The sequence below is a fragment of the Mandrillus leucophaeus genome, unplaced genomic scaffold (genome assembly GCF_000951045.1).
Source record: "Mandrillus leucophaeus isolate KB7577 unplaced genomic scaffold, Mleu.le_1.0 Scaffold530, whole genome shotgun sequence".
Taxonomy (NCBI): Eukaryota; Metazoa; Chordata; class Mammalia; order Primates; family Cercopithecidae; genus Mandrillus; species Mandrillus leucophaeus.
The window spans coordinates 330384-347279 of record NW_012105698.1 but is presented as its reverse complement, the minus strand read 5'-3'; the positions used below and the strand labels follow the sequence as shown (position 1 = coordinate 347279).

Sequence of the window (16896 nt, the reverse complement as noted above, 5' to 3'; positions counted from 1 at the left end):
AAAAAAAAAAAAAAAAAAAAAAATCCAAGAAAATAGCTATGGGAAACACCAGAAAGATGGTAATCACCTTAAATATATAAAAGCACATGAAAAATGACTAGAAGGAAATATATTAAAATGAGAATGATGGCAATACTAAGATGACAAGGTTAGGAGTTACGTTTACTTTTCTCTAGTTCCTAAGTGATCCATAATGTGCTTATATAACTTTTTTTTTTTTTTTTTAAATGGAGTCTTGTTCTGTCACCCAGGCTTGAGCATAAAGGTGCGATCTCAGCTCACTGTAACCAATGCCTCCCAGGTTCAAGCGATTCTCCTGCCTCGGCCTCCCAAAATGCTGGGATTACAGGCATGAACCACTGCACCCGGCCTATATTACTTTTATAATCAAAATAGTAAGTTAATTTTAAAAAAAGAAAAAAAAAGGCAATGGCCTTCAGAGCTGCAGTGTACCCTGACTCTGCCATACATTCTGATGAAAGCTGGTCTCACATACACAGAAAATCTGAATAAACTAAACCCTAATAGGCCAATTGTGGGCAATACCAGTCTCCTGCCAAGGCCGCATAATCTGGGCCAGGTGCAAGATCCCTCTCCCAGGGATAATCAATGCCAAGAGGTCAGGGAATTGCACCTCTAAAGCACTAAGCCCCTTTTCCTCAATGCTCAACTGAGCACACTTGAGCAACAGTTCCTTCGGTTGAAGGGGCTCAAGGCAGGTGCAACACACAAAACAGCGAGCCGGACAAAGGGAGAAGCCAGGAGCAGAAAATGGGGCTTCTATGGGGCCAGTCCTACTTTCCATGAATAATGGATGACACCTTTCTTTTCTGCTTCTTCTATCCCTCCCTATCCACACCGCTGGAAAAAAAAAAAAAAAAAAAAAGGGGCAATAATGAAGAAGACAAACCACAATCTGAGGTACAGAAGGCAGCAGCAGGCCCCCAACTGCTCTTCAAGGAGACATACAGGCATGAGCAGAGGGCCAAAATCAGGAAAAGCTTCATGCTTTCCAAATAATGCTCAAATGGCAGAAAAACACCACAGTACATTGCTTCTTGGACTCCATAACGAATCTTGTCCATTATAAGGCTACTGATTAGTGAGGAGAAGAAAAAAAACACACTAAAAAAGTTAAGCAGTAAACCACCACAGGGCTAGGACAGAATCCTCTCAGTGCAAAAGGAAGAGGTATATAGTTGTATTTGAGGGCATGGATGTACACCCCCGAATGTATACCAAAAGGGTCTGGAAGGAGATACATTACCTGTTGACAGAGGTCATCTATGCAGAGTGGGATGGAGGCAGAAATGATATAGCAAGGAGAAAAGATGACCTTCACCTTGCTCTAAATATGCCTCTGTACTGTTTTCATTTTTAATATCAGATTCGCAGTATTTCTACAATAAAAGTGCATTGACAAACAGCATATTTTTCTTTTCTTTTTTTTCTGAGATGGAGTCTCACTCTGTCACCAGGCTAGAGGGTAATGGCACGATCTCAGCTGACTGCAACCTCCACCTCCTGGGTTCAAGCGATTCTCCTGCCTCAGCCTCCCAAGTAGCCGGGACTACAGGCGCGCACCACCATGCCCGGCTAATTTTTGTATTTTTAGTAGAGATGGGGCTTCACCACGTTGGTCAGGATGGTCTTGATCTCCTGACCTCATGATCCACCTGCCTCGGCCTCCCAAAGTGCTGGTATTACAGGCGTGAGCCACTGCACCCGGCCTTTCTTTTCTTTTTTTAAAATTTATTTTAGAGGCAGAGTCTTCCTTGGTTGCCCAGGTTGGAGTGCAGTGGCACAATCATAGCTCACTGTAACCTCAAACTCCTGGGCTCAAGGGATCCTCTCACCTCAGCCTCTAAGTAGCTAGGACTACAGCAATTCACCACTACACCCAGAGAGTTTTTTTAACTTTTTGTAGAGATGAGGTCTCACTATACTGTCCAGGCTGGTCTCGAACTCTTGGTCTCAAGGAATCCTCCCACCTTAGCCTCCCAAAGTGCTGCAATTACAGGCCTGAGACACTGTGCCTGGCCCAACATATTTTTAAGGGGTACTCTTTTTTTTCTTTTTTTTGGAGGCAGAGTCTCGCTCTGTTGCCCCAGCTGGAGGGCAGTGGCATAATCTCTGGTCACTGCAACCTCCACCTCCTGGGTTCAAGTGATTCTCCTGTCTCAGTACCAAGTAGCTTGAACTACAGCTGTGTGTCACTATGCCTAATTTTTTTTGTATTTTTAGTAGAGACAGGGTTTCACCACGTTTGTCAGGCTGGTCACGAACCCCTGACCTCAGGTGATCCACCTGCCTCAGCCTCCCAAAGTGCTGGGATTACAGGCGTGAGCCACTGTGCCTGGCCAGTAAGGGATGCTTGCTTTGGTCTGGGAAACAGTGAAATGAAAACCACAAGTCACACACCACAACCAGGCAAAGTTCTGTGAGGCCCTCCGATGTGTCTAGAGCTCACTGTCAGTTTGTTAAAGCGAAACCTGAAAGGTCCCATGGAGATGTTGATCTTCGCAGTCCCAAAGATTCTGTGACATCCATGAGAGATGCCTCCCTTTCTCCATATTCCTGGAATTGAGTCCTCTGTGCCACCCAGATTTCATGGGGACAGTACAAGGCACAGGCCTGTAACTGACACATGATGTAAATTGTATATGGAAGATGCTCTGATGTCCATGAAGGTACAAGATCGTCTAAAAATTTGTACTGATTGAATTTCACAAGTGTGGAGAGGCTCCAACTAGTCATTTTATATAAATCTCACAAGACCGTCCTTAGAAAACAGTAACAACTACAATTCTAAGGAGCCAAGAGATTTCCTCCATCCCTCCCAGATTCCTTTCTCCCCACCATGATTACCTGCAGTGCAGATGTGGCAGGATGAATGTGGGGCCCAAGCAATGCCGTTGACACATGCTCGATGGTTGTTTAACCTGGCGACAGGTGTGCAGGGAACTCGGACATCTAGAATCACCACCTGCGGAAATAATAAGTAAAAGGCCTGGGATCGTCAGAGTTTCACAGAAAAAAACAAAAAACACTATCCACATGCAAAAAATCTTTTTAGGCATAACTTTTTCATTTCTGGATTTAAAGAACATTAGAGACGGGATTTTCATAGGATTGAGGGAAAACAAGACAAAGGACACGGGTAGTTTATAGTCTCTATCTTGAGCAACACTGGGCCTTTAGACTGATAGGGGAGATGCAGAAACAGGCAACAGGAGTCTGGGTAATCCTGGATCCCAGCAGGTGCACGTGGTAAGAATTCTAGGCATCTCAGCTGAATGGAATGAGAGCCCAGCCAAAGCAGAATCTGAGGCACTAACGCCACCAAACCAAGGACAACCAATGCATTCTCCCCACCCACAATTCACCTTTTATCAAGTAACAGACTAGAGAGAGCTGCCATTTCTTTTTCCTTTTCTTTCCTTTTTTTTTTTTTTTTTTTTTTGAGACAGAGTCTCCCTCTGTCACCCAGGCTGGAGTGCAGTGATGCGATCTCCACTCACTGCAAGCTCCACCTCCTGGGTTCAAACCATTCTCCTGCCTCAGCCTCCCCGAGTAGCTGGGACTACAGGCACCCGCCACCACGCCCAACTAATGTTTTGGTTTTTTTTTTAGTAGAGATGGGGTTTCACTATGTTAGCTAGGAAGGTCTTAATCTCCTGCCCACCTTGGCCTCCCAAAGTGCTGGGATTACAGGTGTGAGCCACTGCGCCCAGACTTTTTTTTTTTTTTTTTTAGACGGAGTCTCGCTCTGTCTCCCAGGCTGGAGTGCAATGGCACGATCTCGGCTTATTGCAACCTCTGCCTACCAGGTTCAAGCGATTCTCTTGCCTCAGTCTCCTGAATAGCTGGAACTATAGGCGTACGCCACCACACCTAGCTAATTTTTGTATTTTTAGTAGAGACAGGGTTTCACCATGTTGGCCAGGATGGTCTCGATCTCTTGACTTCGTGATCCGCCTGCCTTGGCCTCCCAAAGTGTTGGGATTACAGGTGTGAGCCAGAGCGCCCAGCCAGAGAGCTGCCATTTCTACATCTGTTTGCTGAAGCTGGATGAATCCGTCCAGACTACAGAAGGGAAAAATCTGCTTTTTCACTCAGCACCATAGGCACATACGAGTTGGTTTACTCTTTAGATATTGCTTTTCCTGGCTAACTCCAACTCTTCAAAAATTAAAAGTTCTTAACAAGTAATTCTTGTTCCAAATCAGACTTTCTCAGTCCCGGGACTGCTGTCATTTTAGGTTGGATATACTTTGCTGAGGGACTGTCCTGGGCACTGTAGGATATTTAGCAGCCTCCCTGGTCTACCCCCTAGATACCATAGTACCAACTGTGTCTCCAGAGTTGTGACAACCAAAAATGCCTCCAGACATTCCCAAAGATACTCCGGGGGCCAAACTGCTCCAACTGAGAAGCAGCCTTCTAGATACACTAGGCACTGCTGAAGTTAGGCAGGGCCCATGGTAGCCTGAGGGGAGTGCTCACCTCCATTCCATCCATGGCCATGGTGGCCAGGTAGTTAGGGTCCTGCTTGTTCCAGCAGAGGCGAAGCAGCGGGTGATGCTGTGGGTCTTCGTAAATGATGGTGCTGTGTTCTAGATGGCGGAGGTCAAACATCCGCACAGAGCCATCAGCACCCACAGAGGCAAACATGTCCCTGCCACCCCCGGCCCGGCTAAATGCAATATCATAGACCTGTTGGTGAACAAGAAGCTCCGGTCAGATTCAGATCCATTACCTCTTCTTCCTATAGGAGGGAAATCTGCCACGTCAAGTTCATCTAAACCTCGCTCATGACACAGAAGCAAGTAAATGAAGCCCAAACAGTGTCTGTGAGTACTGAAACCTGAGAGTTCTAGTATCCGTGGCTTTCCAAAGATGGAGGATCATTCTGCTATAGAAATTGGCTGGTTTCTTCCCACATTCCTGCTTTCCAAATCTTCTTCCTCCAACCCCTGAGATAAAACAAAGGCACATACCCTGCTGACCAACAGAACAGTGGCTGTCTTCTGCCACACGACAAGAATGAGACATTTATTTCCTGGGCCTTATGCACAATCAGAGGCAGGTCTACGAGCCCATTAAGTCCTAGATCATCAATCACAGAGGTGAAAGCAGCCCTCCTGTGGTCACTGAATAGCAGCCAAGCTGATTCTACTGTGCAACCTGGACCTGAGACTCATGTGCAAGAAAGAGGTAACAGAAATTTTGAGTCATGAGAGGCCTAGATGTTCCTGTATTCACAAATAGGTTTAGTAGCACCCTCTTGTCCTAGGACATGTTGTTTCTTCTCCTAGTTGGTTTGTGATCATAAGTGAATCAATTTAGGTTCTAAATCACTGTTTTCTGCTTTTATTTGCTGCAAACATTGCATATCACTAACATCTATGAGGAAATAGAGGCAGAGAGCAATGGAGAGCTTCAGAGAAAGAGAGGACGAAGGCCGGGTGCGGTGGCTCACACCTGTAATCCCAGCACTTTGTGAGGCTGAGGCAGGCGGATCACAAGGTCAAGAGATCAAGACCATCCTGGCCAACACAGTGAAACCCTGTCTCTACTAAAAATACAAAAAAATTAGCTGGGCATGGTGGCTGGCCCCTGTAATTCCAGCTACTCAGGAGGCTGTGGCAGGAGAATTGCTTGAACCCGGGAGGCGGAAATTACAGTGAGCCGAGATTGCACCACTGCACTCCGGCCTGGGACAGAGCGAGACTCTGTCTAAAAAAAAAAAAAAGAGGATGAAGAGGAGCAAAGAGAAAGCCAGAGACAGACAAGTAGAGAGAGAAACAGAAATAGAAAAGCTAATGCCAAACAAAACTCATCTTCTGGGGATAATGACAGATGACTTCTGGGGAGACAAGACTAGAATTTCTCACTAAATATTGCAGCTCCAGTGTTGAGGTTCTGCCTACTGAGGGACACTGCCAAATGAGCATCTATTGCTATTTAACCTCATGAGTTCCTTTTTTTTCTGGCTATGAAGAAATTATGCTTGTTCTTCTATGGCCGGAAGTAGAAGTCGTTCAAAAGGGACTGGGCCAGTCATCAACAAGGAGGCACCCAGGCCTGACATGCCTGACAGATCGAGGCTTTGTCTAGTACTATACAGCTGCTTTAAGGCACAGCCATGTTTATTGTATAGCCCCCAATGCCAGCTCCTGGTAACCCTCAGGGACAGAGATGCCATAGGTGCCATGGGCAGTGTGGCCAAGCCATCAGCAAAGCTCTCTTAGCTCTAAGTGACTGCTCCTTCAGTGCTCCACCAGCATGGTTCACTGGGAAACCAAGGGAAGGTGACAACTCCCAAGTACACTAAACTCTCTTCTACAGTGATCTGCCAGGTATCAGTGAGAGCCTTCCAAACAAGTCTCCTCCTAGAGAAAGGTAGACTGAGAAAAATCAAAGGTGCTAGAAAGGTGCTATTACTGTTTCTCTAGAGCCACTATCCTTTCTCAGGCTCTTTCCTTCAAGACAAGGCTGCCGATCTAAGCCTGTCTGCTGCCAAGATCCATTCCTGGCCTTTCTCCCTGCTCTTCTCTGCGTCACAAGAGAACTGATTCCTACAGTGTGCATTTGGCAGGCTCTCAGATCTGCTTGCTGCTTCCGGCTGGTTCAGCCATGGGAGGCTTTGGTGGGAAACTGGATGATGGGAAGCAGAGAGAAGCTAAGGTATTTCTCCTCCCCTCTCTCTGTGCCTAGAAGCGTCTCTGCCAGGTAAATCCAGCCCCTGGGCTCCAGGAACCCTGCCTCCTCCCATGGTCCTTCTGGCCCATAGGCAGCTGCAGCTTTCTGCTGCTCCCATTCTATGGATGACCTCACTGCTATCTATGTGGCTTCTCAGCTTTACCATCTTCTGTACAAGCAGCCCCTAGATTAAATCCCCGCAGTTCAAATACTTAAGAGTAGTTCCCATTTTCTGGGTTGGACCTAACAGACAACAGCAGGCTAAGGTGTCATATAACTAAAATGTAGCAGCTTGTTCAACTTGATGCCAAGAGGGTTTCCAGAAGTTCCTTACTGGTCCTCTCTGCGGCACAAACTCTTCATTTGACCCCTGGTTTAGCAGCAGTCAAGTCTAGAAGTTTTGTAACAGGGCTTACCCTTAGGAGTATAGAAAGCCAAAGACAACCCCTTACTAAGAATGATAACCTGGGTCACATCTTCCTATGCTGTTGACAACCTCAAGTTTCTGACCTAAGGTCAAGGCATTCTTTTTATCTGTACAGATATTAATACCCCTAGCTGTGCAGGGTAAGGTAGAAAAGAAAAGGAAATAGTACCCATAGGAGATGAGAGTACCAGGAGCATGCAACGACTCTAGGAGGAAAAGATTTATGGGGATTTTCTAAAATCACTGAGAAGAATGCTTTGATTAAAATGCAATTGGCTGGGCATGGTGGCTCACGCCTGTAATCCCAGCACTTTGGGAGGCCAAGGTGGGTGGATCACCTGAGGTCAGGAGTTCGAGACCATCCTGGCCAACATGGTGAAACCCTGTCTCTGCTAAAAAATACAAAAATTAGCCAGGCGTGGTGGCGGGCACCTGTAATCCCCGCTACTCTGGAAGCTGAGGCAGGAGAATCACTTGAACCCAGAAGGCGGAGGTTGCAGTGAGCCCAGATTGCACCATTGCACTCCAGCCTGGGCAGTAAGAGGAAAACTTCGTCTCAAAAAAAAAAAACAATCACAAATAGTTCTCCTCAGTTTTCCCAATAAACACAGAAGCATCACCATCAAAGTAAAATATATTCCATTGCCTCCATTGCCAACAGTAATGAACGTATAAAGATTTAGGATTTTATAAAACATTTATAGAGAAAAATGGATAATTAGGTTTGTCTCTCAGAAACTTTTTTCTCTTCCTGTCTCCCTTCCTCCCCAAATCTAATCTATTTCAAGATAAGTATTACTCTAAAGTTATTTTTTAATTACATCAGTTCCTAGCTCCTCTATAAGAGACTTCATTATTAAAAAACAGCAACATCGGGAAAGGAAGTTCCAGGGCCCGTGCTGGGAAAGAGGTGGGGGGACCAGGGGAAGACTCAGGGTGCAATGGCAGCGCAAATTTCCAATTGTAGACACCACTTCCACTCCCAGAATAGTCCGGAACAGCAAGAAGAGGCCGGCCAGCCCTTCCCACAATGGCAACAGCGGCAGGGGCTATGGCGCCAGTAAGAAGAAAAAAGTGTCTGCCTCCAGCTTTGCGCAGGGTATCAGCATGGAAGCCATGAGTGAGAATAAAGTGGCACTCTCTGAGTTTAGCACAGGACCTGTGGAAAAAGCTGCCAAACCTTTGCCATTTAAGGATCCCAACTTTGTACACTCTGGCCATGGTGGCGCAGCTGCTGGTAAGAAGAACAGAACCTGGAAGAATCTGAAACAAATCCTCGCTTCCAAAAGGGCATTGCCGTGGCAACTGAACAATCCTAACTACTTCAGTATTGATGCTCCTCCATCCTTTAATCCAGCTAAGAAGTATTCTGATGTTTCAGGCCAACTACACAGACCCCCAGAGCAAACCGCGGTTCAGCACCATTGAAGTTTTCCTACATTCGGAGGCTGCCCTCTGACGTCGTCACCGGCTACCTGTCCCTGAGGAAGGCCACAAGCATCGTTCCCTGAGCCCGAGAAAGGGAGATGAAATGGAAAGCTGTTTCAAAAACAGACTCTGGACTCGTGATTTTGTTTCATGGAAACAAACTCGTTCTGCTGTCAATCTGAAAATGCCAGCGCTGTGCCTTGGAAAGAATGTTTGGCTTTCATTTAAGGGTTTTTTTGAGTGTGTGTTTTCCCTCCAAGTGTGATATTTCCTGATGAATTAAATTATACTTCAGTTGTTGCCTCAAGTAAAGGTGTTTGACAAGAAAATACAATAACTATACTTTTCATTTAAAAAAAAAAAAGCAACATCTAGCATGAAAAGAACAATGACAGACCGTATAAGTCATTTACATTAGCCAAAAAAAGCATTAGTTTACAATAGTGTTGTTTTCCCATTTTTGATACATTACTATTGTCAATTTAGACAAGAAGATGTTATGTTACGATTTTCTACATAAATTGCAGAACAATGAGAGAACAATCGACCTCTTCCTGTGTGGAAGGCACAGGAAGCATTTGAGGAAAGACGAAATGGAAAAGCATCATTACCTCTTTGTCATGGGCGATCAGTTGGGTCTTCACATGGCCAGACACAAGATTCACTCGCCCTAACACCTGCCCTGTCTCCAGCCCCCAGATGGTGCACGTTGTATCAATGCTTGAGGTACCTGCAAACAACCAGTGCAAGTCAGGGCTGATGGGACCAGGCAAGCTTCCCTCCTGTGTCTACTCATCTGCTTGGCCCAGGGAGCAACATACCATAAAGACTACAGAAAACAAGGTGGCGGCTACCGGCAGAGCCACAGAGGAAGTCAAGTATTCAGTCCTCACCATAAGACCTTAGATTCTAACTGGAGGGACAAGATCTACACATACGGAAAGCTCACCCACACAAAGGAACTAATAAATAACCACATTCCATGCCTAGCCTACTTCCCACAGAGCCTTGTTCTAGGATGATGCATGGCCCAGTGTGACATCTGAGAAAATGTATTTTGGCTTCTTCCAGCTGAAATACATACTCCCTAACTCCCTTACCTAAAAGATAAGGATCCACCTCATTCCAGTCAAAGGAGGTCAGGGGAGCACAGAAATCAGAGTTCTTATTATTGTTTAGCAAACACTCCAGCCTGGTCTCTGTTTCACCAACCTGAAGGAACAAGAATTTAAAAAAGAATCAGCCAGTCTTATCCTCATAAAAAATATTTTTAAAAATCCCTGTTTAGAAAATATCTTAGCAAACATAAGACATGAGGGGAAAATATTTTTATCAAAAACAGTAATAAACCCAGGACTCCCCGAATGCTACTTTTTCTCATACTTTCTCCTCTGCCCAGCTTTTGTTTTCTACATTTTCATCCCTGCATCTTCCTAGAGGAGAGGTCTTCTCACCTTGCCCAGCCTGGAACCTCTACACAGGTGTACTAAGGCCATGCCCATGCTACAGAGGACGCTGCTGCTGATGAGCTCTGCCGATGGCAGAGGGAAGCCTCCAAGATCCACTCACACACTTTATCAGAATCAATGGCCTGGTATTTCATTTAGTTTACTCAAAAATACCTTGGCTGCAAACAGAACATAAGTTCCCAAGCGTTCCCACCTCCCCTGAAGGCTGTCATCGTCACCTCAGGTTGACTGAGCTGACTGCAGCCAGACTTCATGGAATCTTGACTTGATTTACTAGAAAATCTGCTGAGCCAAATGAAGTCAGTCCATTTAAGTTTTGCTTGCTTATCCCGTGCTGCAGTGACACTCGCTGCCTCTGACCCCATCTGTTCTGTGACTTCTCACTGCTGACAGCTGAGGCTGAGAAAGCCGACTTGTCTGGCTGCTAATAAAGCATCCGCTTACCCTCCACACACGGAGATAGTCGCCGCTTGTTGCCAGTAGGTCTGGATAGACGCCTTTTGTATCAGGGATCCACATGAGCTTTGTGGTGGGGTACGGGTGGTCAAAGGTGTTTCTGCAAATAAACTCTGAACTCTCCTCATCTAAACCAACAAGCTGAACCTGTAACACGCCAAAGTTGAGCCACATAAGCATTTGTGAACAGTACAGCAAATACATTAGATCCCTGGTCAGTGATAGAGGGTTTTTTTTAAGACAAGATCTTGCTCTGTTGCCCAGGCTGGAGTGCAGTGGTGCGACCACAGCTCAATGCAGCCTCCATCTCCTGGACTCAAGTGATCCTTCCACCTCAGCCTCTCAAGAAGCTGGGGTTAGAGGCATGCACCACCATGCACAGCTAATTTTGTTCATTTTTTGTAGAGACAAGGTCTCACATGTTGCCCAGGTTGGTCTCGAACTTCTGACCTCAGGTAATCTGACCGCCTCTGCCTCCCAAAGTGCTGGGATTACAGACATGAGCCACCATGCCTGGCCAGTGACAGAAGTCTTGACACTGTACTACACTAAACTGCAGAATCAAAAACAATTGCCGTGAGAGGGCATCTAGTCCAACCATCCCCTGGCAGACAAGGACACCTAGACTCAAAGAGGTGGTTACGCACAATACTGCAAAGGCAGTAGGAGACAGAGACAAGATTTGATTACAGGTTTTCTGATTCAAGTACTGCATTCTTGACACCAACTACATAAGTGCACTCTCTGCCAAGCCAGGCACACCTTCCCCCAAAACCCCTGAGGTATTTGAAAATGAGCAGGGGTGGTTTTAGCTGCCACAATGACTGGAGTGCTGAGGACATTTGGTGCTCAGAGGCTGGGAATATGAATATGTGCAATTTCATTAAACAAACTAATGCTCACTTAAAAATCCAATAGTGCACAACCCTCATCAACCCCAAACTCAACACTGGCTCATTATGTTTACATGTAAAGGTACGTCAAATGACCATTTAAGAGCCCAAACCAAGCAAAAAAAAGTGGGCACCATTGATGATTAAGTCCCACCTAGCTCTGATCACTTTTTCTTAAGAGTCAATTTTAGCCCACCATTAACTTCCAATCTTTGCTGTCAAACTCGATCTGGCTCAGTGGGACACTAACTGTACATTTGCTTATGAACTTCCAGCTGGAAGATGGAATGGTGGGAATATTTGGTAAAGATCCGCAATAAGGGGAAAAGCACAAAATAGAATTCCTTCTACTCATCTTTCTGACTTCAGTCTCAGACACCAGTATCTTCCACACATTTTTTTTCCCCAAAGTTAGGTATAGTTGCATGCAATAAAACCCACTCAAGTGTACAGTTAAATGAGTTTTGGCAAATGTACAGTTAAATGAGTTTTGGCAAATGTACAGTTGTATAACCCCCACAGTAAGATATAAAACATTTCCATTAACCCAGAAAGTTCTCCCAGGCTCCTCTGCAGTCAACCCCTTATAACCACCCCAAGTGGCCACTGGTCTATGGTTTTGTCTCACCATAATACCACATAAATAGAATCAGATGGTCTTGAGTCTTTGGTCTGGCTACTTTCACTCAGTACACTGCTCTTGAGATTCATCCATGTTCTTGTGTGTATCAGTAGTTGCTTCTTTTCTTACTGCTGAATAATATTGCATTATGTGCAACCTGTAATTTTGTGTGCACTATGTGTGCATTATGTGCACTCTATAATTTTGGTTTTGTTTTTGAGATAGGGTCTCACTCTGTTGCACTGGTTCGAGTGCAGTGGTGCAATCATGGTTCACTGCAGGCTCAACCTCCTGGGCTTAAGCAATCCTCCAGCTTTAGCCTCCCCAGTAGCTGCGACCACAGGCATGTGCCACCACACCCAGCTAATTTCTAAATTTTTTGTAGAGATGGGGTCTCCTTATGTTGCCCAGGCTGGTCTCGAACTTCTGGGCTCAAGTGATCCTCCTGGCTTGGCCTCCCAAAGTGCTGGGATTACAGGAGTGAGCCACCGTGCCCAGCCAATTTTTTATGTCCTAGTTAAGAAATCTTTGCTTAATCCCAGGTCCCATATATTTTTTCCTATGTTGTCTTCTAAAAGTTTTCTAGTTTTAGGCTTCATATTTAGGTCTCTGAGTCATTTCAAATTAAATTTTTATATGGCACAAGATATGAATCAAGGTTTACTTTTTGTTGTTTTTCTTTTTGAGATGGAGTTTCGCTCTTGTCGCCCAGGCTGGAGTGCAATGGCACAATCTTGGCCCATGGCAACCTCCACCTCCTGTGTTCAAGCAATTCTCCTACCTCTCTGCCTCCTAAGTAGCTGGGACTACAGGCGTGTGCCATTACGCCCGGCTAATTTTTTAGTATTTTTAGTAGAGAAGGGGTTTCACCATTTTGGCCAGTCTAGTCTTGAACTGTTGACCTCAGGTGATCCACCTCCCAAAGTGCTAGGATTGTAGGCGTGAGCTACCGCTCCCGAACAAGGTTTGCTTTTTTACGTATGTCTGCCTGTTCCAGCATCACTGGTTGAGAATTCTTTCTCCTTTGAATTACCTTGAACCCTTTATTGAAAATCAGTTGACTATGTATTTGTTCATCTATTTCTGGACTCTATTCTGTTCCATTACCTATTTGCCTATCTGTTTGCTAGTAGGCAAACTGTCTTGATTATAGTAGCTTTCTAGTAAGTTCTAAAATCAGATAATGAGTTCTCCAACTTTGCTGTTCTTTTTCAAAATTGTTTTGCTATTCTCTACTTTTGCTTTTCCATGTACATTTTACAATCAGCTTGTCAAATTTTACAAAAAGCCTGCTGAGATTCTGATTGGGATTCTGTTGAATCTATCGATCAGTTTGGGGAGAACTGACATCTTACTAAAAATACTAAAAAGTTAGCTGTCACCCAGGGTGGAGTGTAGTGGCTCGATCACAGCTTACTACAGCCTTGGCCTCCCAGGCTCAAGTGATCCTCCCACCTCAGCCTCCCAAGTAGCTGGGACTACAGGTACAAGCCACCGTACCCAGCTAATTTTTGTATTTTTTGTAGAGACAGGGTTTTGCCGTGTTGCCCAGGCTGGTCTTGAACTCCCGGGCTCAAGTAATCCACCCACTTTGGCCTCCCAGTACCCTGGGCTTACACATATGAGCTACTGTGCTTGACCATGAAACTGTTTCAAATTCCATTTCCAATTGCTCATTGCTACTGTATACAGAAATACAATTGATTTTTATACATTAATCTTGGCTTCTATAACTTTGCTACATTAGTTGTTAGTTTTAGTAGCTTTTTTGTAGATTCCTAAGGATTTTTCTATGTATATTCATAGATCTTGTCATCCATCTTTAACTCTTAAAAATCCATATGACTAAGTCTAAATATTCATTTTATAGAGCACCCACAGACTTTCAACAATCATATAACTGTTAGGGAAGATAATGTATAAAGACATAAAAGGAGACAAAACCCAGTGCCCTAAAACACTTAAGATAGTAATGCAAGTAATGTCACAAGGTAATACATGATTGGCTTATTTATGACACAGATAATAATCTATAACAATTGAGAGGAAAGAGCAATGATTCAAACAGGGCACCTGAGGAAAAGAGGAGTCAGCATCTGAGCAGAGTCTTCAAAGGAGAACAGGAAGGATCTGGGTAGGCAAATAGGAAAGGGAAGGGCAACCCAGGTAGCTGGAACAGAAGGGTCATGCATACAAAGGTGGCAAACTAAATGACCCATTTGGTAGCAGCAAGCAGGCCTGTATGAGAGAGCCACGTGGGACTGCAGTGGAGATGCGGCCGGGAAGGTGTGCTGAGGGGAGGCTGGAAGGCCCCAAAAGCAACCATGGCCTTCCCCCCATGAAGGTGTCTGAGAAGACAGTGGTATGATTACAAGGCCTCTGAGGACCACATATCTGGTAGTGCTGGGCAGGACAGACTGGATCAAGCAGGTGGCTGGAGGCAGGGAGCTCAGAGGGAAACGGGAAAAATTAAGGGTCTATGGTGACTGATAGTGAGAATGGCAAGGGATAACCAGGAATGGCCACACGAGGGACTGTGACCAAATGAACAGTTTTTATATGGAACTAAAAAGTTGACATTCTGACCTTTGCAGAATTTTTTTTTTTTTTTTTTTTTTTATACAGATTTTCACTCTTGTCACCTAGGCTGGAGTGCAATGGCCTAGGTGGTTCACTGCTACCTCAGCCTCCCAGGTTCAAGCGATTCTCCTGCCTCAGCCTCCCAAGTAGCTGGGATTACATGCAGATGCCACTGTGCCCAGCTAATTTTTTTTGTATTTTTAGTAAAGATGGGGTTTCACCATGCCGGTCATGGTGCTCTCAAAGTCCTGATCTCAGGTGATCCACCCGCCTTGGCCTCCCAAAGTGCTGGGATTACAGGTATAAGCCACCACGCCCGGCCAGAAAATATTACATAAAGAAGGAAGATTCTAGATGAAACATGGAATTTTTGGTATCAGCCTTTGTGGAGGAGAAAGGGGAAAAAAAACCCAGATGAGAGTGCTTGCTTCAGCAGCACACATACTCAAATCGGAACCATACAGTGGTTAGCATGTTCCCTGCACAAGAATGACACGGAAATTTGTAAAGTGATCTGTATTTTTACAAAGGATAAATGCTTGCGGCAATGGATACCCAATTTTCCAAGTTGTGATTATTATGTATTGCATGCCTATACCAAAATAGGCACACCTATTATGTACCCACAGAACAACGATGACGACAATAACATGAAAGGCTAAATTCTCAGGCTCATCAGGCAGAATAAAGAATAAACCTCTGAAGCTGGGTGTGGTGGCTCACACCTGTAGTCCTAGCACTTTGGGAGGCCAAGGCGGGGAGTTCGAGACCAGTCTGGGTAACATGGTAAAACCTCGTCCCTACAAAAAATACAAAAATTCACCGGGTGTGGGAGTGCATGCCTGTAGTTCCAGCTAATTGGGAAGCTGAGATGGAAGGATGGTTTGAGCCTAGGAGGTAGATGTTGCAGTGAACTGAGATCACACCACCACACAGCAGCCTGGGCGACAGAGCTTTTTTTTTTTGTCTCAAAAAAGGAAGAAAGAAAGAAAAAAGAAAGAATAAACCTCTGATGTAGATTGTGAGCCAGATATTTCACTTATATATTCATTCAAGAAGTATTTAGTGGACAGCTCCTAGGAGTCAGGCACTGTTTTAAGAGCTGTGGATACACCAGGGAGCACGAAACCCCAAATCCCTCTCTAACCTTGCAGATAACACTGTGAAGTTCAACTGGAAGAGAAAATGCCTTTCAAGTCATCAGAGATGTCCTCCCAAGGTTCAAATATCCAATCTTGTGAGCATTTGCCACTTAGGATCCTCTTAGCCTAACAAGGCTTTCTACCACCCAGCCCTAACTTACCTTACTTTCCACCTTCATTTATCTAGTCACTGTTTCCCATCCCTTTCCTTACACTTCCCCTCTTTACCTGTAAAATCCTCATACCTCCTTTCCACTGACCCAAATCCTGCCCAATGTTAGTACAGCACTTAATCGGGCTTCTAGGGCTCCCTACTTACCACCTGCTAGCTGTAAGACTTTGGACATGTTACTTAACTCCGCTAATCTTGTTTCACAAACTGTAAAGTGAGCATGTTCACAGTACCTACCTCGAGTTGTACGTAACAGCTCTAGGTAGAACTGTCTTACTCAATATATGAGCTTTGAATATTATGACATCTCACCACCTTCATAAGGCATTTACAGTCTTCCTGGTCCAGTGCTATTTCTTTCAGTGCTTATCTCTACCATCTGTTTGGTGACGAATCCCATAGTGCCTCATGAAAGCACTGACATTACTGTCTTACGCTATTTCACTTAGTAAATGCCTTAAATGTAGGCCTGTGTCTCACTTCTGCTTGTACTGCCTACAGCAGTGGTTTTCCAACTTAGCTATCAGACTTGCCTGAAGAGGTTTACATTCCTAGGCCTTCAACTCCAGCCTAAGATTCCGATTCAGTAAGTGTCAAGTGAGGCCCAGGACTCTCTATTCTTAGGAATTCATCACCCCTGGTGATATGATTTCAGCTAAGTTTGACAATCTCCACACAACAGTACCTAACCTAGGAGAGAAGACAGGAAATAGCTGAGATTCAATCTTTCGTTGACCTTCTCAATGCTTTCAGAAGAGGTAATGACTTAAATTTTTAATTTGATTCAAGAAAAAAGCCATCCTCATTGTTCAGAAAAGGTTCATGAAATTCAAGTTCTGATGTAATTTTTAAAAATGATTTTCCCCAATTAGGAAATTAAAACTTTTTCATTATAATACTGCCCCCACACACACAAAAAATTAAAATTAAAATCCCACCACATAAAGATAACCATTCATTTTCTTTTTCCCCTGGCTCTTTATAGTTTTTTTTTTTTTTTTT

The 16896-nt window shown here is 44.6% G+C and overlaps 1 protein-coding gene and 1 pseudogene across 2 annotated transcripts in view; one reads left to right on the top strand and one right to left on the bottom strand.

Moving 5' to 3' along the window:
- DCAF7 (DDB1 and CUL4 associated factor 7) overlaps positions 1-16896 on the bottom strand; it is a 38118-nt gene that overhangs the window by 8702 nt on the left and 12520 nt on the right. For both annotated transcript variants that reach the window (XR_001007891.1, XM_011997051.1), the window contains exons 2-6: positions 10474-10632; positions 9661-9772; positions 9172-9290; positions 4507-4716; positions 2869-2986 (exon numbers count right to left, since the gene is read on the bottom strand). Coding sequence is in view for 1 of the 2 variants with exons in the window: in XM_011997051.1 (XP_011852441.1) it covers positions 2869-2986; positions 4507-4716; positions 9172-9290; positions 9661-9772; positions 10474-10632 (718 nt within the window). In the remaining variant the exon portion in view is untranslated. The remainder of the gene's footprint in view (positions 1-2868; positions 2987-4506; positions 4717-9171; positions 9291-9660; positions 9773-10473; positions 10633-16896) is intronic.
- LOC105551745 lies at positions 6170-8643 on the top strand (annotated as a pseudogene).